This window comes from Tachysurus vachellii, chromosome 5 (assembly GCF_030014155.1).
Source record: "Tachysurus vachellii isolate PV-2020 chromosome 5, HZAU_Pvac_v1, whole genome shotgun sequence".
Classification (NCBI taxonomy): Eukaryota; Metazoa; Chordata; class Actinopteri; order Siluriformes; family Bagridae; genus Tachysurus; species Tachysurus vachellii.
Window position 1 is genome coordinate 21867431 of NC_083464.1, and position 26305 is coordinate 21893735.

The following is a 26305-nucleotide window of genomic DNA, read 5'->3' on the forward strand; positions in this document are numbered from 1 at the left end:
TTATCATACTTTACATGTCTCTAGACTGGAGGAAGAAACCAGGGGACCAGGGAGAACATGCCAACTGCACACACAGGGACAAGGAGGGACAGGACTCAAACCCCCAACTCTGGAGGTGCTAGGCAAATGTGCTAAGCTATCATGATCTACAGTAAGGCACCGTGCCTTGATCTTTTTCATTCATTCATTCATTCATCTTCTACCGCTTATCCGAACTACCTCGGGTCACGGGGAGCCTGTGCCTATCTCAGGCGTCATCGGGCATCAAGGCAGGATACACCCTGGACGGAGTGCCAACCCATCACAGGGCTGATCTTTTTCAGTCATCAACTATTAAATCAATGCAGCCCCATCAAAAGACTCCTAGTATTTAGGCTAGCAGTTATTATTAAGATAAAAACACCATTTAGTCTGTACCTCAGTTGTTTAAAATTGCTAATCAGTTACATGACACCAAAAAGTATAATGAAGTTTTCAGGTGGAAATAAATTGAAACAGATAATGAAAATGATCTGTTGATTCTCTTGCCTTTGATGCAGCAAATATATTTATCTCCATTTGAAACCACTAGAGGACACTGTTATAAAACTGCAGATCTACAGGCCATGGAACGTGTCCTTACCTCCAAACACCTTACTCAAAAGGATGTTAGCATGAAGTAAGATAAAGAGTAACATCCGATGAGAGATGGAGTTATAATGTGATAATAATGACAGAATTCCTAGCCCACTAGAACAAAACATTGTTCATTTCATCACACTTATGCTATCTCTATTTTACAATTTCCAGTAGACTTGTATACCACACTATTGACCTTTAGACAAAATGATAACATCTAATTGGCCCTTTTGATTATCAGAGAACAAATGAATACATCATAACTGATAAAGTACAATGCAATGTTTAGTATAGTTCTTATAATGGTTTTGAATTTAACCAGGACTGTACAAAGTCAGGGGGATAGAATAGATGTTTTAAAATAGAATAGAATAGAATAGGTGCCTTTATTTGTCACATATACATTACAGCACAGTGAAATTCCTTCTTCACATATCCCGACTTTTTGTCTTTTTTGGAAGTTGCGGTCAGAGAGCAGTGTCAGCCATGATACAGAGTTCCTGGGGCAGTAAGGGTTAAAGGTTTTGCTCAGGGGCCCAACAGTGGCAGCTTGGCCACTGTTGATCAAAAATCAAAATCAAAATCCCAGAGCTTTAAACTGCTTAAGCCTCCACTGTCCTACTCTGTCTACTGGGTTTCAGTGTATTTAGTAAATAAGCTTTAAAATATATATTAAGCTGGGAATTTAAGGAGCTAAATCCCTTGATATACTAACTGGTATAAACTTGAAATTTGCACACCAAATAGCTCCGCTATGAAATTGAATACGACCTGTGACTTTGTTGATTTTTTTTTTATATAATTTGTACAATATCATAAATTTGCATGAAAAGACAGTACTCAAATAATTAACACTGCATGTCTTCAAAAAATCTGTGTGAGCATATGTGCGTAAGGTTTCCTCAGAAATGACCTGGATGTTGGACTCTTTTTAAAGTTTCTACTCAAGTGATATAAAGATTTTTATCTTCATTTATTAACCGTTTAGATGTTTAGAAGGCGTATGCACGTGTCTGCTTACGCAGGTGGACATGATGACACTAATTATTGTCACACATGAGGCTCTGTCAGATGTTCCCTTTATCTAGCTGACATGGCACATTCCCCTTTTGATGGTAGCGTACACATGCCCTGAGCTGATGTCGTGCTAAAGTTCACCATATTTATTCACCTTTCTCTAAAACACCTGCCCCATTAGTCAAAGTCCCCCTCAGATCCCATTCACATACATCCCAGCTGCCAGCGAGAAATTACTAAGAACCAGGACCTAGAGAGAAACAACAGGAATTGAGCAGGACAATGAAGCTGAAGATCCCCAACCCAGGCCTGGATGATCGAATCCTGAGCCACGAACAGCTGGAGAAGCTGGAGATTGAGGAGGCAGGGGACAGGCCACAATGGGACAACAAAACCCAGTATATGCTGACTTGTGTGGGCTTCTGTGTGGGACTCGGTAATGTCTGGCGCTTCCCCTACTTATGTCAGAGCCATGGGGGAGGTGAGAATATATCCTTTATCCCACTACCTTATAATTGGCATTTTAGCAGAATATACATTTATAATATTTAACAGAGATTGTAGTCCTCTGTGATTAGTCGTTGTCTTTCAGGATATATAATGAGAGTTTTCTTAGTGAAGTTGCTCAAACTAAAAATTTGAAATGAAATAGGGTTTTTAATATCTGATTTTAATATTTTTTAATATCTGATTTGTGGAAACTTTTCTTAATCTCTTCTTCAGTGTCATGTTCATGGTAAAGGGTTACTTTCTAATCTATAGCACTCCAAACTGGATTGTGTTTTAGATTCATTTTTTAATAGTTACACTCGTTATGATATACAGAAAGATCAGGGATTCTTTAGAAATGTCCTGAAAGATCAATATGTTCAGGTCAACCTGTTATATGCCTCACATTTCTCTCTTGCTGCATATTTGGACTCCTAGTACTTGATAGCAGTGTAAAAGAAGATAAGTGCTCAGGTATTTATAATGGAAAGCAATTTTAGGAATCCACAAAACCAAACAAAACTCAAATAATCCAATGATATGCAATTAAAAAGCCACAAAGGTCACAATGGTGATATCTGTTAAAAAGTATTCTGATTTTAGTGAGAAATAATAGTTCAGCATTACCTTTAAGCATTAGAGAGTTTTTTTGTCTGTTAAATGATTTACACTGGTTTCCCTAAAATAGTGTCCGGAAATAAAAACAGCCCCTTGTTATACTGCCCACTTTGCTGGTCCATCCATAAGTTATTACAAAGTTTAACTGCTGATTTTTGTTTACTCGGATAATTAAACACGTTAAGCATCTCATGGTCAGATCTCTCAAACATTAAGCAAAATATAGTTAATGCATCACTCTTTCTAAATTCAGGATGTGTGAAAAGTTGTTGGAAAAAGCTTGGCTGATAAATGATTAATTAACAGTAATGCATTTTTGTAAATTTGACGATTTTTGGTGTGTCTAATTTTCGTTATATGTATATAGTAAATCATTTTTACCAAAATATCCAAATGCCAAGTCACACGACATGGCCAACGGTATGTGAACCGCCTGACTTTCAAACCAATACATGGGTTTTTCCCAAACTGTTGCCAAAAGACAACTGAATAGGATCTTGGTATTTGGTAGCAGTATGATTTCCCTCTACAGGAACTAAGTGGCATGAACCTCATTTACAGTATCAATTTTGGGTTGAAAATCTAGAGGAAACCTTCAGAGAATGGATGTGTGGATGTTTTTATAAGAGCTATGGAATGTTTAACAAGCATATATAGATGTGATTGAGCGGGTGCCCATATAGTGGTTTTCAATATATGGTTATAGTGCCCATATTTTGCCCATATAGTGGTTTTAGCCCATATATTTTCTGTACGGTATATAAATATTTTCACCAGTTCAGCACTAGTGTGAAAATGTAAGTTAGTATTATCATAAACATTCTCTTAAACATTAGCCAAAGGTCTTTTTAATCTCCCTGGTAGATCTTGGTATCTACATTTCTTGGTTTATAGGTTTCTTGTCAAACTCAACAGCAGCAGTCTATAAGACTCAAGGCCAAATACTAGTCGGGAAAAGTCACAGTAACAATGACCTCTTCATATTATATTAACTTCACTGTGGTTTAACTATCAGTATCATCTTCAAGGACTCACTCTTCCTAGAAAAATCTGCACTCCATACAACAGTCAAGGACAAAAGATACAAAACTTTAGCATGGAATACTCTCATGCATGGATATGTTACTTAATAGACCTGCTTTAATCTTTCATCACCTGTGTAAACATCTTAAGAAAAGCACATCAGTTAATGGAGTAAAAACCATTATCACATTTTACTGAGTGTGTGAAACTCTAACCCCAGAAGATACTGGCTGTGCTTTGTTATTTTCAAGTTGGTACAGCATGTTAAAAAGGCTGATAAGAGTGCCATGTCATAGCTATTCCTTTAAATACCTCCTTTGAATGACCTCGGTGTATTCAAATTGTGAACAAAATTACCCTAGTGTACACATTCAGAGTCGGCCGTGTTGTGTAATAGTACACCTGATAATTCATGCAGGTCTAAACATCTACACATCCAAGCACACTTTTTCTTCATTCTGAGGTTTGATGTGAACATGCATACTGAAGCTCATGACCTGTATCTGTACGGGCATCATGACCTGTACGGGCATCAAGGCAGGATACACCCTGGACGGAGTGCCAACCCATCGCAGGGCACACACACACACTCTCATTCACTCACGCAATCACACACTACGGACAATTTTCCAGAGATGCCAATCAACCTACCATGCATGTCTTTGGACCGGGGGAGGAAACCGGAGTACCCGGAGGAAACCCCCAAGCCACGGGGAGAACATGCAAACTCCACACACACAAGGCGGAGGCGGGAATCGAACCCCTAACCCTGGAGGTGTGAGGCGAACGTGCTAACCACTAAGCCACCGTGCCCCCCGAATATGAAAATTATGAATGATAAATGATAAAACTTTAACTTAAAAAAATTGATTTATCCCTAACAAGCAAAACCGGAGGCAACATCTTTAGTAACTGCCTGATCATAATTGCTGTGATTTACATTAGACTACTAGTTTAATTTTGTCCTAAATTCAGGGAACTATAACCAGGTGAATTCTTTAGATAAGGCATGTATCAAACAAACAAAAATAATCCTTTGTACTTTTCTGTTTAGACCACACTTATTTCAGTTTAATTTAATATACAGATACAGATATGACTATCTAGAGCACTAAACAGATACAGATACAGATAGTGGCATTGAGTTACCCCATACCCAACACCGCTACCCGAATGCTTCACAAATGTGTATAGTGCATGACTGGGATTTTCAAAACAGCCAGAATAAAGATTTATACAAGTGGTGAACTTAATTACAGTTTACTGTTCATTTGTCCCCTTTCAGGAGCCTTTATGATTCCTTTCCTGATCCTGCTCGTGTTTGAGGGAATTCCTCTTCTTCACCTGGAGTTCGCCATTGGACAGCGTTTGAGGAAAGGCAGTGTGGGGGTCTGGAGAACCATTAGCCCATACATGACTGGAGTAGGTTAGTTGAAATTCATTACCACCAACTAGAGTGACCCTATTTGGAAAAGTTAATTATTTACAGCAGCAATAAACACTATAATAGGTAAGCAGTAATTGTTGAGCTAAATCCTCAAATCTTTGTGGAAGAATAAATATCGTACATCATGTTCTTTCCACAGGAATTGCATCCATGTGTGTGTCTCTGTTGGTAAGCCTCTACTACAACACTATAATTGCCTGGGTCATGTGGTACTTCTTTAACTCATTCCAGGACCCGCTACCATGGAGCCAGTGCCCTGTCAATGCAAATAGAACAGGTACAGGAGATAATTGTGATTTGAGAAAGCCACATTTTCATTTCCAGTCTGGATACGGAATTTGTCAAATGAAACGTTCTTAAAACGTTCATTTATGTTTGTTCAACCGTTATGCCTATCGAAAATCCTTAAACCAGTACTATGATGACAACATTGACAGGTTTGGTGTCAGAATGTGAGAGGAGCTCCCCTGTGGATTATTTTTGGTACAGAAAGACCCTGGACACAACAACAACTATAGATGAATCAGGAGGACTGAAGTGGTGGATGGTGCTGTGTCTAATCTCTGCCTGGGCTGTACTCTATGTCTGCTGTATCCGTGGAATAGAGACCACTGGCAAGGTATTTTCTTTCTTGCATAACATATTAAAACACAGGATAAACTTTGAAGTGCTGTTTAAAAGCTTATATAAAATGCTTCGTGCCAGAGTAGAGCTGCTAGACCAGCTTGTGGTGATTGTGAATACATTTTTAAAAATAGATGCTGTCTGTAGTTTCCTTTTCCTGTGTCTTTATTACTGATTCTCATATCTGACAGCTTGACCTGCACTGTCAATCTTAACAGCTCAACCGTCTAATTTAATCGAATTAAAATATAAAAACTAAGTGCTGAAAATTAAAGGCCTTTATCTAAAAGGTACACATACTTCATATTACATAAGAGCCTTTATCAACTGTATCAGTAGTTTTAAATACAGTACAGACAGAGTGCTATAAAAGGTAAGTGCGTCAGTCTAGTCATAAGAAAAAGGTTTGTGAGAACATTAAGATCTCATCATGTTTAAGCAAGTAAGGTTTTTTTAAATACGAAAGCACATTTAAGCTCAAACACACTACTGTATGTACATTTTCTACAAAAATGCTGAGTACTTCAAAAAATTATGAAGCATGTTATATGGAACAACCATATAATAGATAGTTTTTAACTTTTATAGTATTTTACTACATACTATAAAATTTTGTAATATTGTTGTGTAAGAACAAGGACTCATAAAGACATTAATTTTTATGTTTATAGCAATGGAACTAGAGATGTTACGATGTTAAAACATGTGGATGCATTGAAATGCATGCAATAAAGATGTGTACAATGAAGCTATGACTAATAAATGCTTATTGCTTAATTGACAATTGTACCGAACGTATGGTTCTAGCAAAGAATTGTATATCTGCAAATTGAATCAGTTTTATATCTGATATTACTGGAACTAAAAAAGGAACTCTTTATATCTCCTTCCAAGGCAGTATATGTGACCTCTACATTACCCTATGTGGTTCTTACCATTTTCCTAATCAGAGGGTTGACTCTGAAAGGCTCCGTCAATGGGATTATATTTCTTTTTACCCCAGATGTAAGTATAAGAAAATCACTGTCTTTGGGTACTGAAGGGCAATTTAGTGAACATTGCAATTACCATGATTTACTATATTAGCAAAATCTATCTCTACAAAATAGATCTCTCTATCTCTCTCTCTCTCTGTGTGTGTGTGTGTGTGTGTGTGTGTAGCTCAATGAGTTAGCAAACCCATCAACCTGGCTGGATGCAGGTGCTCAGGTATTCTATTCCTTCTCACTGGCGTTTGGTGGCCTTATCTCCTTCTCCAGCTACAACTCAGTACAGTAAGTTAACAAGTGACTGCAACTGAGCAGCTTGCTAAAGGTAGAGGCAACTGCGGAAAAATATGTTAAATGATACCCACTCCCCAGTATTGGGTCTTAAGGTACATATCTTCATCTTTCAGTAACAACTGTGAGCAAGATGCCGTGATCATTTCCATCATCAACGCCTTCACCTCAATCTTTGCTGCCACTGTAATCTACACCATCATCGGTTTCAGAGCCACAGAAAGATATGATGACTGTATAGCAACGTACGTACTTATAAGACTTATTCCCTTCCGAACAGATATCTGAACCTGGATAAGAAGTTATCTGAGAATGTGCTCTGAATCTGTCCTGCAGAAACATTATGACTTTGCTGAACACATTTGACCTTCCAGAAGCAAACATCACTGAAAGTAACTACAATCAAGTATTTCAAGAGCTTAACAACACATACCCCAGCATCATTCAGGATCTAAGTCTTCAGACCTGCAACCTGGACACATTCCTCAGTCAGGTAAAATCCTCTTTTCTTTCTTCATGTTCATGGATTTCACCTTGTTTATCACAGATTTCACAGATTCAGATACCTTTATGTTTAAGGCATGATAGAGAATTGTCTTGTTAAACAGGGTGTTGAGGGCACAGGCCTGGCCTTTATCGTCTTCACTGAGGCCATCACCAAGATGCCTTTGTCTCCTCTCTGGTCTGTCCTATTCTTTGTCATGCTCTTCTGCCTTGGCCTATCGTCCATGTTTGGAAACATTGAAGGGGTCCTGGTGCCTTTGCAGGATTTAAATGTCTTCCCCAAACATTGGCCTAAAGAAGTCATCACAGGTGCAGTATTCAGAGACAGATCGTTAGTCACACATTAATAGTAAAAGATGCTCATTGTTGTTTTTGTTAAATGTTATTAAAGTAACACATTGGGATTTTTTTTTTACACAGGATTGACCTGTGTGGTGTGTTTTTTCATTGCGTTAATATTCGTCCAAGGGTCAGGGAATTACTGGCTGGCTCTCTTTGACAATTTTGCTGGTTCCATTCCTCTACTCATTATTGCCTTCTGTGAGATGGTTGGAGTGGTGTATGTTTATGGAATAGATAAGTAAGTGAAAGGCAATTTTCTCTGATTTTGTTTTCTTTTTACTTGCCTTTCTGGGACACCTTTGTTCCATACCCTATTATTTTTCATGCCTTGGTATAATAGCCAATACCTATTATTTTTGTCTGTGGAGAAAGACTGTGAAGACTGTGAAAATTACAGCAGACATGGGTTAAAAAAATCTCAATGAAAGCAAAACTACTGCAAAATTGAGTGTCATCAAATCTCAGACCAACCAATGTCCTCTCCCACCAGGTTCAATGAGGACCTAGTCTTCATGATTGGCCATAAGCCCAATATCTTCTGGCAGGCCACATGGAGATTTATCAGCCCCCTCATCATGCTGGTTATCTTCCTCTTCTATTTTGTTACCACCATCTCCAAGGAACTCTTTTACATCGCCTGGGACCCTGAATCGGTAAAGTTACTCATAACCTGCTTGATAAATGTGCTAAGAGCTTAAAGTATAACATGATCCGTGTTAAGCCTGTAAGTTAAATTGCCATGTGAGCTCATCCCATGAGTGGCTGTGGTTGACACTACCTACAGTGGGTGTGGTAAATACTACAGTACCTACACTTACATTTAGTCATTTAGCAGACACTCTTTCAGAGTGACTTACATATTAAACACAGACGTGACTCATGCATCCCTAGTGGTCAGGGAAGTAATGCTTCATAGACAGGAGTTATATAAAGCCTGACAATCTCTTCTCATCTCTTTGTATTGCAGCCAAAATTTCCTACTTTGGAGCAGAAGCCCTACTCATCCTGGATTTATGTAATAATCTTCATATTGGCTGGAATTCCTAGTCTTTCTATACCTTGTGCTGCCATTATCAGGGTTATACGAAAGCGATGTTGTTAACTGGAAGTGTGTGCATATATATATATATATATATTGGATAAATAGTATTATTTCTTTATGCCACTATTTTAAATGACTTTTTTTTTTTTACAATTCTGTTTTACTATTACTGTTAGAAATACTCCTCCTTACTGGTTTTATGACATTCCAGTTACAGTGTATCATCAAATTCTGCTTGTAATTTCCAGTAAATGTCCATAGTATATGTTTGTTGTACCAAATACCCTAAAGAACATTATTTATTTTTAGCAAACATTTTCACTGTACTATATGTGCATGATCTGAACATCTGACCAGTTTTGTTAATGAACATGGTTTGTTAATGGACATGGTTCAATTTGAATTAATTTAAGTAATACTTGCTCAGTGCATTTTATATATGTATCCTATTTCCTGTTTCGTAAAACAATGTTCAACTAAAATAAAATATTGCAAAGTAATACACTATGACAATAGTGTTTAACAATGTGAGAAACCTCATAGTTAACATCCTTCAATTCTGAAGTCATTGCAATGAGTAACAAGTTAACGTGTAGATTAGATGCTCTGTGCAACCACGGCTTGCTTAAATAAACAGCAATGTAGGAGTGTTTGCCACTGTTACTGTCTGGGCTTCCTGGCATATCTCAGCACCACTGGAAATGTGCCAGAAAGATGAAGTACTGTGCGGTATAATGTGGGATTGAACAAGTGTTTTAAAGCTCCTCCTCTTCTACTGATGAAAAAGACCCCGGATTTTATCAAGGTAAAGGGAAACGAGATCTGGTGTGAAGAGGAAATAGACAGAACTGGCCTGTAACTCACAAGACAACCTGAAAGTAAACTGAAGGATGGATGGCGCTCAGAGCACCAAAGACTTTGAGCTTAATCAAGTTCCAGAGGAAACCACTAAGACAGATGAACGGCCCAAATGGGACAATAAGGTTCAGTACCTGCTGACATGCATCGGATTTGCTGTTGGCTTGGGGAATGTATGGCGATTCCCTTATTTGTGTCAGGTATATGGAGGAGGTAGGAAACATTTGGATGCTTATTACATGCAAAATAGAGATTAAATTCATTTAAAAGTTATTTTCATGTTGTGTTGTTTACTAATTTACTGTTGTCTTGCATATAAGTTGTTTTTTAGGATTGCAGATTTAGATATTCACATCACATCGATTCAATAGTATTGAATTAAAGTTTCTACATATTGTTTTTTTTTAAATAACTCTATATTGTTTATTAGTGAGCTTGGATATAGTTATTAGCATGTTTGTTCTGTGTGTACTAAATTCAAGAATAAAAAGCTATGTGGCTTCAATAAATTGCAAAAATATAGACTATTACTTCAAATAATTGGACTATGTTCATAAATAAGCTTGTGCTGTAAGAGGTTTGTTTTCAAATAATCAGCTGATCAGCCATATTAAAAAAATCAATTAATCAATCTAAATGAAAATGAAAACTAATAATGCTGTGAAATTATTTGATTTGATCATGAAATCAATATCTAGACAATTTGAAAGAATTGTAAGCTAATTGGTGTGTGGGTTAAATATTTTCTTCTTGTGGACCAGAAGTTCAGCAGTCAGTTATCCATTTTTGTTTTGGTTACAGATCCACATACTCTTAGAGCATGTTATAAAAGTAATATCATGCATTTTTAATGTAACGTATACCATAAGCTAAAATCTGATGAACAGGCCATACACTGAAACCAAGATGCACAGCAGTGACAGTGTCAGAGGAAAGAGTTGGTGTTCAGAGGAAACTGTGGTTTAGCGTGTGTAGATGATCACATAGACAGACTGCTTTTAAAGTCACAAAAACATGTCTCTGTCTACTTGGTTGATGATAAAAGGTGCACATAAGAAATGTATTGAACTTAATTAAAAAAAAATTCAAATGAAATAAATACAAATGCTAAAAATAATATAACACTATTTCAAATACAGTTTTTGGATGTTAAAAGATCATTTAAAAAATAATAAAGTATAATATTCAGTCCTTAAATTCAAATTGACTTGGATAGCAAGTTGCTCGCTTCATGACTAACATTGTTACTGGTTTTGTGATCTCATCATGCATGAATTTTAAAAAAAAGTGTAGATAAAAAAAATCATATTGACTTTAAGGTTGCCACACACTCACTCGAATTCTCAGGTCGTGTTCAGTGTGCTTTTTGCTGTACAAAGTATATAATCATTATCAGGACCTTTTATATAAAGAGATATGGCTCTAATGCATGTAATGTTTGCACTTTCAGCACCTTTCATACATGGATTGACTGCTTTTTGTCAAGAGTAATCATACGTGTACATAGATAAACATAGAAAGCAAGTTCACCCACTGCACTGTGCAGTACGTTAGAAATTAACATTCTATTTATTATTGAATCCATTCATACTGCAGTATACATTATTTATTATGCTGAATCAAATCAGATACATGGTAAAGATGATCTGGAGTTAAAGTTGGTTGTCTTTCATCTCATCTTGAAATGAATTTAGTTTTTAAATGGAAAATGCTTCCTTTCTAAAGCAAGTGTTAAAGATAAGCTCAGTACGATGACAAGTTATCAAAACACAGGACAACTTTCAAGAACAATGATGCACTATTCTCTAGAGCACATACCTGTATAGTGTGCTTGGAGAGATGAAAACAAGGATAACACAATAGAAAATGCCTTAGTTAGCATGATATCCTAATCATAATTGCTTGCTAAGAATGTTGGTCATCTTCTGATGTGCTGATTTTCACAGTTCTTAAGAATCTAAAAATCTAACCATGTGTTCTGTTTGTTCTTAGGTGCATTTCTGATCCCATACCTCATAGCTCTGGTGTTTGAGGGGCTTCCTCTGCTTCACATGGAGCTAGCTATTGGTCAGAGGCTCCGCATGGGCAGCATAGGAGTCTGGAACTCGATCTCACCTTATCTAGGAGGAGTAGGTAGGCACTCGTAGTCTTATGACAGAACTATGTGCACAATGGTTATGTACAGTACAGTTAAACATCAGTAATGATACACTATGGACATGTTTGTGTCATCATTTCTGTTTACCGATGTTGTGAAGTGAAATTCTTACCACTGTTGCTGTGTGTGTGTGTGTGTGTGTGTGTGTGTGAGCAGGTGTGGCCTCGATGACTGTGTCATTTTTAGTTGGTTTATTTTATAACACTATACTGGCCTGGGTTCTGTGGTATTTCTTCCATTCATTCCAAAACCCATTGCCATGGGAGTCGTGCCCAGTCAACGCAAATCTCACTGGTAAGACACAAACAGTATCACGTTAGTACACATTAAGACAAACCAGACATTTTTTGTTGAAACCTTTTTGGTTTTTCCCTAAACTGTTGCCACAATTTAAAGTTTGAAGCAGTTGTACAGCATGTCATTGTAGGCTGTAAAAGTATTTCACTTCACTGAAATTAAGATGCCCTCAATTCCACTGAACACGTTTGAGATGAACTGGATTGTCAGCTGCAACCCCAGTCCTACTCATCCGCTATCACTGCCTGACATTTGAAAAAATTGAGAGTATACAGAAATCTGTATATGTGAACATATGAATCTATAAAAGAAAATTAGAGGTAATTAGATAGACAAAGATTTCTAAGTATATTTTACAATATTTTTATACTAAAGGATCTAAAAAGAATCTTTTTACAATGTTCTTAGTGTATTTCTGGTGAATTCAATGGAACCCATAATCTCATACGTCACTCACCACAACCATCTCTTTCCATTACCACATTATTATAATAATGACAGGGCTATACAGTTTCAGTGTCTCATCAGGCTTTATAAATGCTTTACGTTCTTGCAGGGTATGTAGAAGAATGTGAGAAGAGCACTCCAGTGAACTACTTCTGGTACAGAGAAACACTGAATATCACTCCGAACATTTTGAGTAATGGGGGTCTTCAGTGGTGGCTGGTGGTGTGTCTGGCTTCAGCTTGGGGTATTGTCTACATCTGCTTTATTCGAGGCATCGAGACCATCGGCAAGGTCAGGAACTTCATTAAAATCTGTTTCACTTATTACTACAGTATATTGTTCAATTAATCATATTTATATTCATTAATCAGACTATTAAACCTTTGTGTACAGGCAGTTTATGTCACAGCTACATTCCCATATCTTGTGCTTACCATCTTTCTGGTCCGGGCATTGTCTTTGCCAGGAGCTACTATTGGATTGCGCCACCTTTTCACACCGAATGTAAGTATTTTCTGCTGAAGAAGCTCTAGGAGTCTCGGCAGACCGCTATATACCATTTCCCGTTCGACTGACCCCATCCTTATTTCTTGTGTTACAGTGCCCTATGTTTCATGTTCATAGACAACACTGGAGTAACTGGAACATATCATGCATTAATTATTTTTGATTATTATGATTAATATAACGGGGCACGGTGGCTTAGTGGTTAGCATGTTCTCCTCACACCTCCAGGGTTGGGGGTTCGATTCCCGCCTCCGCCTTGTGTGTGTGGAGTTTGCATGTTCTCCCCGTGCCTTGGGGGTTTCCTCCGGGTACTCCGGTTTCCTCCCCCTGGTCCAAAGACATGCATGGCAGGTTGATTGGCATCTCTGGAAAATTGTCCGTAGTGTGTGATTGCATGAGTGAATGAGAGTGTGTGTGTGCCCTGCGATGGGTTGGCACTCCGTCCAGGGTGTATCCTGCCTTGATGCCCGATGACGCCTGAGATAGGCACAGGCTCCCCGTGACCCGAGGTAGTTCGGATAAGCGGTAGAAGATGAATGAATGATTAATATACACTTTTTGTTCTTTAAAATATTCTATACTTCCATACACTTATTCATTTGATAAGGGGCAACTTGTTATAAAATATGGGGCCTAGCTAGTTAGTGCTAGTTAGTGCTAGTTACTCTGATGCAGTGTACTTTTGAGGGTCTTCCTGGTAGTGGTAGTTACAACATTCTGATCAGTAGTCCAGAGTTATAACTGCCCTTAAATATGACTTTTATCTCAGTGGCTAATTGGCAAAAATGGATAAGGATCACTGGCTAAGTTTCATCTTAAATACCAATTGCAATATTGATGAATTTTCTAGAGGCATTCCTAATATTTACTTTGAAAAAAGCAGGGGAGGGAAATTGAATACTGTGGAAGTAGACTATCTCCTACAGCTGTGTATTTATGAGATATTTGATGCTAAGTATGTATGTATGTTAATGAACTTTCCGTACTTTCTGACAGTGGGAAACATTGAAAAACCCAACAGTGTGGTTAGATGCTGCAACCCAAATCTTCTTCTCGCTGTCACTTGCATTTGGAGGCCTCATTGCATTTTCCAGCTATAACCCACAAAAGTAAGCCTTATATCACAGAGGAAAGTACACATCTTATAATCTGCTGCACTCAAGCCAAAAGAAAATGCTTACAGAATTTATTACTGATGCATTGTACTGATGAAATATACCTCATATCAGAAGAAAAGGTACAGAAAATGTGATAATATGTGGATGTTAAAAATGGAGAATTTATATCCTATGACAGGGGTTTAACAATGTACTAGTGTATTTATATTTAAAGCTTTAAGAAGTGAAAAGGGGGGGCTTGATGGCTTAGTGATTAGTACAGTACCTCATACCTCTGGGGTTGGAGTTTTGATTCCTGCCTCGTGTCCTGAGTCCCTTAGGTTACAGGGTCCCCGTTTCTCTCTATAGGAAAAGTGGTACAGAAAACGTTGGGTTACTTAACGTAATCCCCGGTTCTTTGATAACAGAGTGAGGTGTTTCACTATGGGAATCGCTTTGGGCGTGACCAACTACGGAAGCTCTTATGACACCACGTCTGTCTTTGACAGACAGGTCGACCTGCGACCAGACTCCGCCTTGCCTATATCAGCCAGGTCGACCCCTGTCTTCGTCATTAACGAGATTTCTTCCCGTCCAAGTGCAAGGAGGGAAGTGCTGGTGAAACACCTCACTCTGTTATCAAAGAACCGGGGATTACGTTAAGTAACCCAACGTTCTTTTTCTAACTTCGCTCGGTGTTTCACTATGGGAGATATAGACAGCTCCCGGATTGCACCCATATTACTGTTTCCAAACGGGTACAGCAGTACCGGCCCCCAGCACCGCGTGTGCTAAGGACGGTCCCGAAACGTCCAGCCTATAGAAACGTACAAACGTATGCGGCGTTGCCCAACTCGCCGCCGAGCAAATGTCCAGAACGGAAACTCCCCTGAGTAAAGCCCACGACGTGGCCATACCCCTAGTGGAGTGGGCTCTCAAGCCCGCAGGGGGCTGAAGACCTCTGCAACCATACGCCACAGATATCGCCTCCACAATCCAGTGGGACAGCCGCTGCCGAGATAACGGCTTCCCTGTGTGGGGAGTAGCCCAAGACACAAACAGCTGGTCACAAGTTCTGAAACCAGCTGTCCTGCCCACATACGCCCGAAGAGCCCGCACCGGGCATAATGCATTGAGTTTCCGCTCCTCCGGAGAAGAAAACGGTGGAGGATGAAAAGCCGCCAGTTCAGTAGACGGGCACCTATATGTCGACTCCAAAACCTTGGGCACAAACGCAGGGTTAGGACGGAAAGAAACTTTAGTGAGCCCCGGAGCGAACTGTAAGCAAGACGGGCTAACCGACAAAGCATGTAAATCACTCACACGCTTGGCTGTCACCAAAGCCAGGAGCAGTGCCGTCTTAAGAGAGAGATACTTAAGACTCACCGCCTCTATCGGCTCAAAAGGATGTTGGGACAGGGCTTCTAAGACGATGGGCAGATCCCATAAAGGAACCATCTGCCTAGACACCGGCCGTATGCGGCGCGCCCCCTTCATAAAACGACTTATTAAAGGGTGCTGGCCTGCCGACCTGTCACCAAAACCTACATGGCAGGCTGAAATAGCCGCCAGGTACACCTTAATGGTGGAGAAAGCCTTCCTTTTATCAAGCAGATCCTGGAGGAAGCATAATATATCCCTAACAGAGCACTGAAAAGGGATAATCACTCTCCGCCCACACCATTCCTCAAAAACACGCCATTTATTGCTATAAAGAGCGCGGGTAGAAGAGGCCCTCGCACTCTGAATAGTCTGTATAACTGACGAGGGCAAGCCAGCCGCATTCAGATTCCACCTCTCACGGGCCAGGCCCAGAGGGCTAACATGTCCGGATGAGGATGGTAAATCTCCCCCCCCCCGCCTGAGACAGGAGGTCCCTCCGTGGGGGGAGGGGCCACGGCTGCCCCGACAATAGCTGGACAATCTCCGCCACCCAATGTCGGGATGGCCAGCGCGGGGCTACCAGAATCAATGACAGACACCGCTCCCTCACTCTGGCTAAAGTGGGGGAGATTAAGCTCAGAGGGGGAAACGCATACAGAAGCACGTCCGGCCATCGATGGGCCAAAGCATCCACACCCAACGGTGCATTTGCGTCCACCAGGGAGAAATACAGAGGGCAATGAGCGTTTTCTCGCGAGGCGAAGAGATCGACGGCAGCCTGACCGTACCTCTGCCATATCTGGCTGACCACCTGAGGATGGAGTTTCCACTCTCCGTACAGGGGATTTCCCCTGGACAGTAAATCCGCCCCTCTGTTCAAGATCCCCGGAACGTGAGTCGCCCGGAGGGACAGAAGCCGTGTGTCGCACCACACGATCAGCTTCGTCGCCAACCGATGCAACTGAAGGGAGCGTGTGCCCCCCTGACGGTTGATGTAAGCAACCACCGTGGTGTTGTCCGTTTTCACTAAAACATGCCGACCTCTGAGGAAACTCAGAAAATGTTTCAGTGCCAGCCACACCGCCAACAGCTCCAAATAGTTTATATGTTCGTGCACCAACTGTGGTGGCCACGCGCCGTTCACAGTCCTGCCCATTAGGGTTGCACCCCAACCCTTCAATGACGCGTCCGTTGTCAAAGTTATTCTCGATGACACCGCCCCTAAGGGAATCCCCGATCTGAACGTCACAGGGCCTTTCCAGTGTCTGAGCGCTTCGACGCACGCATGAGTGACTCTCACCGGTCGGCTGAGATGCCGGCGAGAGCACAGACGCAAGCGCGCGATCCAGCGCTGAAAATCCCTCATTTTGAGTAGCCCCAAACGCACTACCGCGATCACCGAAGCCATCAGCCCCAGCATTCGCAAGCACAGCCTGTACGGGACTACTCGTCCCCTCTGAAAACGAGCGAGACATTGTGTGAAAGACGCTATTCTCTCTTCCGTCAACGTGACTCGATACGAAAGGGAGTCCAAGCCGAGCCCTAAATACTCCGTATGTTGAGAGGGCACCAGCCGGCTCTTCATCATGTTTATCCTGAAACCCAGGTCTCTGAGGTGATACAGGACAATCTCTGCGTCTCTTATGGCTCGCTCCCTTGACGACGAGCATATCAGATAATCGTCTATGTAAGACAATATCCTTATGCCCTTGTCCCTCAACGGGAACAGGGCTGCCTCCACACACTTGGTAAAAACCCTCGGAGCTAATGATAGCCCGAACGGTATAGTTTGAAATTCGTATGCTGTGCCCCGGTATGCAAACCTGAGGAATTTCCTGTGAGAGGGATAAATATCTATGTGGAAGTACGCGTCCGCCAGATCTATCGTAACAAACCAATCGCCTGGACGAATCGATCGACACAGCACCTTGTGTGTCAGCATTTTGAATGAATACTTTCTGAGGTGCTTGTTCAATACACGTAGATCCAAAATGGGACGGAGGGCTGAACCGCCTTTCTTTGGAACTACGAAATAACGGGAATAGAAGCCCTGACAGCTTTCCTCCCCGTGTACCACTCTGATTGCCTGCTTGTGCAGGAGGGTTTCGATTTCGGCCGTCAACACACGAGCCGAATCTCCCTCGGCCACTGACATGATCAGCCCGTTGAATCGAGGCGGTTTCATGGCAAATTGGAGCCTGTATCCCCGTGACACTGTTGCTAAAACCCACGGATGAGCCACGCATGCGCGCCAGCTGGCTATGCGGGTCGAGAGAAGGCCCCCGTACACTTCCGCCCCGCCATCGTCGCGCAGTGATGACGTCATCACACGCGCCGTGCGGGCCCCCGCTGACGGGGAAGCGAGCACTGCCCCCAGCGGAGGGACTGGGGGAGCGCATTCCATGCCTTTGCATTTTTCGGGATTTTTTAGACATATCGCCCTCGGCTGTTTGCCTGGCTGCGATAGTGCAACATTTATTTCCATGTGTCTCGAACCCGGGGAGCATATCGCCCTCAGCCCGTGGCTTGGCTGCGATAATGCATGCTTTATTATGAATTCTCCTGTGTGTGTGAGTGCTTGGTGACACCGCACATGGCTCTGACCTCCCTCTCTTCGTTGAACTGGAGGAGAGCGAACATAATGAGCCCCTAACAAACTCAGAACAGAAGGGCTGAACTCCCGCCTTCTTCTCTTCGCCGGCGGAGAGAGAAGGACCGGGGAAAACCTGTGCGTCAGGTCGCACGCTTTTTCTTCCGTTCCTCGGGGTGGGGCGGACGGTTCCTAGCCGCCGCGGCCGCAAAAGAATGCTTACCCCAAGGTCCGGAGCCATCTGGACGCGGTCGCTGACCGACCTGTCCGCTGTGAGCTGGTCTCACAGCTCTCGCGGCCATCGGCCTCCCCCTCGATGCTGCGGCTGCTGCGAAGCCCTGCCGCGTCGGCTGAGGGGGTGGTCGCGCCGCCTGCCTGCGCGGCAAACAGAGGTGAAAAGCCTCATCCTCCTGTTTTCTGAGGGTGCTGGTTTCTCTCATTTTCTCGAGAGCGGGCCCGAATAAGCCCTTAGTCGGGTCGTAAGGGGCATCCATCACCTCCGCTTTCTGAGCGTCGCCCAGGCCTGACAGGTTTAACCACAGCGCTCTCTCACCTGACACGGCCAGGCCCATTACGTGGCCACAGCCCTGAACCGCGCCGCGTGAGGAGCGCAAAATCAGGTCGTTCACCACACAGATCTCGTCCCAGAGCGCCGGGTTCGGTACACCCGAGTCCAACTGGCGCCCATCTCCTCCAAAATCTCCGCTTGATATGCTGACAGCAAAGTCACAGCATTCAGCGAACATACGGACTGCCCCGCGTATTTGTACATCCTCTGAAAGGTTGCGGCGGTCAAGCGGTCCGTCTTACTTGGCAGTGAAAACTGCGATGAGGAGGAAACAGATTGCCGATTCGGATGGAGGTGGAACGCCACCGAAGGCTCCACCGCTGGGGGTCCGGCCAACCCCAGCTCCTCCATCCCCTGAATCTCCAACATCGAGTGTCCCTTGGTGGGGAGCTTACTCTTAAAGGGGCTAGACCAATACCGAGACATCTCCGTCATGCACGCAGGCACGGCAGGCAAGAGCTGTCTCGCTGCCGAGTGGGTCGGCGGCAGCCTTTTCCCATCGTAAAGGTCTCTCACGGCACCTTCGGCAGCTTTGGCGGCTGGCCAGGCTAGGCCCAACTTTGCCGCGGCTCGTTTGCACACTTCGTGCAGGCTGCTGTCAGCCGGGGGAGCCGAATCGGTCGTGCTAGGTGGTCTAGACTGTTGGACTGGGAAGGGGGAATTGTCCTCCTCCTCTTCGTCGTCCATACCCAGATCGAGGAGGTCAGAGTTAGCATCGCCATCTGCGTCCTCGTCCCCCAGTTCATCATCCACCTGCATGAGCAGGCCATCGAACCGCGGAGGCATGTCCGGGGACTCGGCTTCCATCATGTCCGCCCAGCTCTTGCTAGCTCGCGGCAGATGGGCCATATCGGTCGAGGCAGCTTCAGACAGGCAAGGGTCCTGCTGGTTAGCCACCGACACTTTCAGCCTCCTTTCCAAGATTTTCACCGGCAATGACGCACAGTGAGCGCATGTCTGCGGGTCCGCTAGCGACGTCTGAGCGTGCTTCGGGCCCATACACACTATGCACATAGGATGAGGGTCCCTGCCCGAGATGGTAGCTCCACATGATGATGGACAAGGGCGGGATACAGCCTCCTTAGTCTTCGACTCATGCCCTTTGGCGGGGGTAATTGCCGTTGACATAGCGTAGTCTAAAGACTCGTCACAACACGTTAGCCTGTTAGACTGTGGATTAAACCTCCGGTAGGTCCGCCTTGACGCGTAGACCGAAGCAAATTAGATGCTATCTACCGCTGTAACTAAACACGCAGCAGGAGGTAAGAATAGCTCGCCACGACGCGGAACGGATGCAAATACTGCAAAGACTAATAATACAGTAAAACAACAGTAATAACATAATTTTAACTTTTAAGTAAAATTAAAAACTTCTTTTTTTCCAGAAACAACTGTGAGCGAGATGCTCTTATTGTTGGCTGCATCAACAGTGCTACCTCGATCTATGCATCAATACCTATTTTTTCTATCCTGGGATTTAAAGCACTATCAAGCTATAATGACTGTATAAACAGGTAAGCACAAGTTATCTATGGAAAACAAATGACAGAGAATGTCATTGTTGATATATATTTGCTTGATTCTTGTTTTCACAGTAATATCCTGGAATTAACAAATGCTTTTAATATTCCGGATATGAATATAACAGAGGACAATTATGAGAGATGGTTGACAGAGTTTAATCATACAAATCCACATGAAATTCAGAGCCTTAATCTGAAGATATGCAATCTCCAAGAACTGCTTGATCAGGTATTATTACACACATCACAATAATGGGTTCATGAGTAAACTGTAAAGGCAACCAGTATAAGTCTAAAGAAAAATATATGTAGAGACATAAAATTCTGTTCTGTTAAAGGACAATAATCTACAACAAAGTTTATAGATTATTATGGTCTGCAAAGTCTGTAGATTATTATGGTCTGACGCAGCATGACCCAGTGTTTAATTCCCCTTACACCACAGCAATTTATCAACTATTTATGAAATTAATGAAATATCAAATATACAAGAGATATGTTATTTCCTGCTTTCACTTCCTATTATAGCAGCTATAAAGAGCTGTTTCTCCTTTTACTCATTTAGAACGAAGATCTCTTTCTCTCATTTTTTAGAAATAATTATAAAAAAAAAATAAAAAAAAACAGCTTGTCATTTTATAGAAAAACTGGGAAGCACATTGTTTTTTATCCAGAAATGAAAAATTGTACTGACTATTAGAAAGTGCTGACATGAGACCTTCCATAATTTTTCAATACATGTCTCCTATGAGAAAACTATAAATTTACCACAATAATGAACATAGGTTTTCTTTGTCAGATACAATTTTTGCTATCTATTTTGTTAATTAATAGATATCTGTTCATCTGTCCAATGAGGGTTGAGAATTCGAAAATGCTGTATAGTGTAATACCTGTTGAAGTGTACAAAAAAAGAGAAACCCACTTTCCAGGCCTTCTGATTTGGAAATGCTCTGTTATTAAGTACAGTACAGAAAATCTATAGCCCTGACTTATTAGGATCAGTTTTACCCAGAAACATTACTACTGGGTATTGACATCATGCCAAATATTATGAAAATAACACAACCAGTTTCCTGTATTAATTGCTATACACCTCCTTTTACTAATGGAGTAGTAAGAAAATATGTTTCCAGTTCTTTAAGTTCTGTCAACTCGTCATTCTGTTTGTCATCCCTCAGAGTGCCTCAGGCACAGGTCTGGCATTCATTGTGTTCACTGAGGCAGTAATAAAGATGCCAGGTTCCCAAGTCTGGGCTGTGCTCTTCTTTATTATGCTCTTCAGCCTTGGACTTTCGTCAATGTTTGGAAATCTAGAGGGGGTTTTGACACCTCTGCTGGACCTGCACCTCGTGCCGAAGTGCATTCCTAAGGAGATTTTTACAGGTAAATAAAGAGACGGTGACAACATAAAGTGGATGATCATTTAATCTAAAATGGGCTTTCAAGTTATGTTATGAAATATTATTAATGGCAAGGAAACATTAGGATAGTGGTGAGTTAGCTTTTTTGTTGAAAAAAAAAACCTTAGAAAATTCAACAAAATTATTTTCCATGTTTAGCTCTGTAAGAGATCAGGTCAATTTTGCCAACTGAATCACCTTTCTTTGTAGGTCTGATGTGCATGCTTTCCTTTTCTGTGGCACTTATCTTCACTTTGGGATCTGGAAACTATTGGCTGACCATCTTTAATAACTATGTAGGTTCCTTGCCTCTGCTGGTCATCGCCTTTTTCGAGATCACAGCCGTGATGTACATCTACGGTGGCAACAGGTGCTTCTTAACTTGTTAATGGAATGTACTGTAGGGTTCAAACTGACTCCTCTATTAAGTTGTGGTTTTATTCCTTACATATGTATCTCATAACAGGTTTTGTGAAATTATGTCTTTGGGCAAGACTACATACACTACATTCTTCACTAATACAGACAAATATGGCAAAATCAACTACAATGTTTAGACTAGATTAGATTATATTAGATTAGATTAGATTAGATTAGATCCAACTTTATTGTCATTACACGTACAAGTACAAGGCAATGTGAATGTGAGACTGATACAGAAATACACTAGTCATTAGTGAGGAATTATTCATTGAGGAAAAAGAGATGATAAATATAACACCATAACACATGGTATACATTTGAATGACTTCACAAACAGAATTGTAAGATATAATTCCATTAAAAATATCTTTGTTTTTATTAGTGATATTAATGATATTGACTTATTCTAAAGAAATCATTCTTGATTATAAGGCACTGAATGTATTAAGGAATAAGCTGTACCTGTATAAGGTATCCAACACTTGTTATTCCTTAAACCACTACCTTTATACCATATTTCCATGCTCTCAGATTTAGTGATGATATAGAATGGATGACAGGACGAAGACCCAACCTATACTGGCAAGCTACATGGAGGGTGATCAGTCCTTTGATGCTGCTGGTTGTCTTGTTGGCTTATATAGTGGTACAGGCACAAGAAAATCCCACCTATGATGCATGGAACCCAGATTACGTAAGAACCTCATACACTGTTATACTGTAACTCTTAATACAGTATGTTAGGTCCATGGTTACCTGTACTTATTCTTAAAGCCTGTAACAATAAATGTTTCAAACAAAAGACAAAATTGATACAGTGCAGTGTTATAAAGCATTAGATAGTAATGTTGGAGTGGTGCTGGCTATATGGAATACAAATAACCTGATGTTTTCCTGACTCTCCCAGGTAAATTTCCCGGCGCCAGAAATCCTGAAGTATCCAGGTTGGGTCTATGCCATTTGTATTCTCCTGGCCGCTGTTCCCTGCTTACTTATTCCGCTTTGGGCTCTCTGTCATTTTATTAAATTTTCATGTAAGTACCTGGCAGACAGACAGATTAAGATATTTCATGATAATGAAGGGTATGAGGTGGAAACATAAGTAAGGTATTTAGATAGAATTGTTGAGTATACAAATGAATTCTTTCTGATTCAAAACATACCTGTGGAAGACACTGTGTTTTGTGTACTGACTTTATAAAGATTACATTAACACCAACGTACTGTAATCATATCTATTTTATCTATTGTTTGTACATCTATCTGACACATACTGTATATTACATTACTAAACTAATATAAATGGTCTGCTTTCTGGAAGAGATTTTTTTTCTTGCAGTTCACAAAGATTCACCTGTTTCCTGTGCAATAAATAAAAGGATACGTTCAATATAATATAGTATATTGGATATACTGTATACTTTATGAATGTTTATTCTAATGGATTAATATTTTGTTTTGTTCAGATGTCTGACCTAATTTTCTCATTTTGGAAGTGTATAATGTTTGTATGGAGGTTTGAATAGCACAGTGAGGTTATTGCCTAAGAAGAGTAATAAACTATTCAGTCACTAAATAAATATGTCCTTTGTACTTTATGGTCTGATAAGATGATCCGTCTGTTTTTGGTTATAATACAATATATGATTTCTGTGATATGATTAGATCAGATCCACTATGTTGTCAAAGAAAAACAACTTACATCAGCCTGAGCATCATTCGCTTTAGATTAGATACTGAAACCGTTAATTTTGGGGTTGGAATAAAGAATTAAGAGGTTTAAATCTATCCATTTTGTATAAAAATACAAGTTATAGAGTCAGGACAGAGAGGAAAAAAAGCACAGATGTGGGATATCACTGTGTTGACAAGATTACTGAGCTATCAGTAGCACATGTCTGGAGTGCTGTGAATAACAGCTTATGAAAACTATCTATGAGCTGTTCTCCTGATAATATAGATAACATGTTTTATTAGACTGAATAGTAGAGCTGTATCGTTACACTTCCAGGGTTATACTGTATATTGTTCTTTGTCAAAGAGAGATTAGAACGAGGGATGTGGGTATCACTTCCATTAATGATAAGCCATAGCAGAGAAAAACTACCTTAAATAGTTTCATTAATAGATGCTGCAGAGTTACACAACATAATACTGAGTTTCCCAAACGTTCTCACTGTGTGCATTTGTGTGTAAGAAAGAGGGATATATATATATATATATATGTTTTAACTGTGTGTGTAATAATAAAATTCATTAAAAAACAGTAATTAATACTCAAAGCAGAGAAAATCAAGTGTTTTATAGATACTGCCTGAAGAAGAAGGTCACTACATGTTTATGGAAGGAATAAAGACACAAGATGACTCTCTTTACACCATTTGTTTGTAATGCTCGGGGTCGTCACTGACATTGTCCCTTCTGGTGGTCACATGCTCTGGAATATGCTGCCTTTGTCAGGCTCTATGCCCTGTTTTGCTTTTCTGGCACTTTCATACAATGACGTCCACATACGCTGTTATGTTAGCAGTCCTACACTGACTGCAAGTTCAAGTCTGCGGTCATGTCTCTGTAGCTGATGCACATGGTAAAGACACTACCATCTTGACATAGGACTTGGATGTAACGCAGGAAACCTCAGAACTCATATTCAAAAGGTGACTAGGGCTTGCTTCATTAGGATTGTTCCTTTGAGTGAGGTAAATGAATATAGATCATTTATTTGGTATCATTTTAGATCAAAGTTTGCTTAACTTATATAATTTACTACATTGGGCAACATTAACAAATGTTACATATGTAATGTTCACTAACAGTGAACATTACATATGTATGGTAATGCATGTGTGAATTCACATTTGTCTAATTGCCACCTTTATACAATAAATAATTCAACCAAAAACACAAATTAGCAAAACATTCATTCCAGCATGTTATTAATATTTGACTAAACTTTAAGTGTAAATATTGGTTTTGAGTTTTGTCAGTCAACAACTGTAAGCATGTTGGTTAATGTGTTGCCGTTGTAGACAATTTTACTCCTTTAATAATTGATGATATGAATGTTGGTTAATGCAAGTGTTGATTATTTGGCTTATGTGGATTTTTTCCCTTAATTCTTTACACTTCAATACAGATATCCTGTAGATACATTGAAATATACAGTATACTAGCTAAAGTAACTTACTTGTATTAACTCATTTATATCAGCACTTTTTAAAAAATCAAAATAATAAGACACACACACACACACACACACAAACACACACACACATACGCAATAGAGTGTATGGTTTATTCACTGCCAGTTTAAAAGCTGTATTTGTCTTCTGTAGCATGTCTTTGAGGGCAGATTCCCCTCAGTGTGGTGGTTATATGGGGGAAAATGAGAACAATGACATCAAAGATCAAAGGGAAAAGAAAGGCAGTGGTAAATCAGGTAAGAAATATTCAACCAGCCAAACACAAGAGTATAGTTGTTTTCATCACTCATTGATATTACTCAGATTACTCAGAGTTTCATGTGCATTGCTTGGGTTTCTCAAAATACACCACACAAAATCTATGCTAGTAGGCAGGTGAATGTTGTCCTATAATGATACACGGTGTCCTATGATGGACAGCTGTCCTATCTTTTGTGTATTACACATCCACTGTGAACCTACTAAATACTGATTGAATGAATACTTCAAATATTAAACCTCCCAGAACCCATAGGCGAGTCTAGAAATACATATTATTACTCTTGTAATGACATACTTTTCCAGTTAGGTTCACAAATTATATATTTTTAGATAAATAACTGAATAAGACTGCAAGATATTAGTATATTAAAAAAATCAAACTCCCTGTCTCTCAGGATCAGCGCTTAGCTACCTCACAGGCCCCAAGTTCCTCATATATGTCAGTGGAGCATTGTCAATGTGGGTAAGAAGATGTTAAAATAGAAATAATCAGTGTTTATTCTCTGCTGTATTTGTCATTTTTCTCTGCTGCATTTGTCAATATTTCATGGGATGTGTCTCTCTGCTTCCATGCCAGGGTGAT

At 40.6% G+C, this 26305-nt stretch overlaps 2 protein-coding genes across 2 annotated transcripts; both read left to right on the forward strand.

Moving 5' to 3' along the window:
- The first annotated feature begins 1733 nt into the window (after nt 1-1733).
- Nucleotides 1734-9504, forward strand: slc6a19b (solute carrier family 6 member 19b). The gene is made up of 12 exons (XM_060870464.1): nt 1734-2116; nt 5051-5191; nt 5352-5489; nt 5650-5831; nt 6731-6841; nt 6998-7110; nt 7233-7361; nt 7453-7609; nt 7725-7929; nt 8041-8200; nt 8453-8615; nt 8930-9504. The coding sequence occupies exons 1-12, from the start codon at nt 1918-1920 to the stop codon at nt 9062-9064; spliced, it is 1833 nt and encodes a 610-aa protein (XP_060726447.1). The 5' UTR covers nt 1734-1917; the 3' UTR covers nt 9065-9504.
- Nucleotides 9505-9655: 151 nt separating this feature from the next.
- LOC132845987 (sodium-dependent neutral amino acid transporter B(0)AT3-like) lies at nt 9656-23831 on the forward strand. The gene is made up of 12 exons (XM_060870463.1): nt 9656-10075; nt 11855-11995; nt 12177-12314; nt 12874-13055; nt 13158-13268; nt 14268-14380; nt 20295-20423; nt 20505-20661; nt 21614-21818; nt 22046-22205; nt 22790-22952; nt 23166-23831. The coding sequence occupies exons 1-12, from the start codon at nt 9895-9897 to the stop codon at nt 23358-23360; spliced, it is 1875 nt and encodes a 624-aa protein (XP_060726446.1). The 5' UTR covers nt 9656-9894; the 3' UTR covers nt 23361-23831.
- Nucleotides 23832-26305: the final 2474 nt, after the last annotated feature.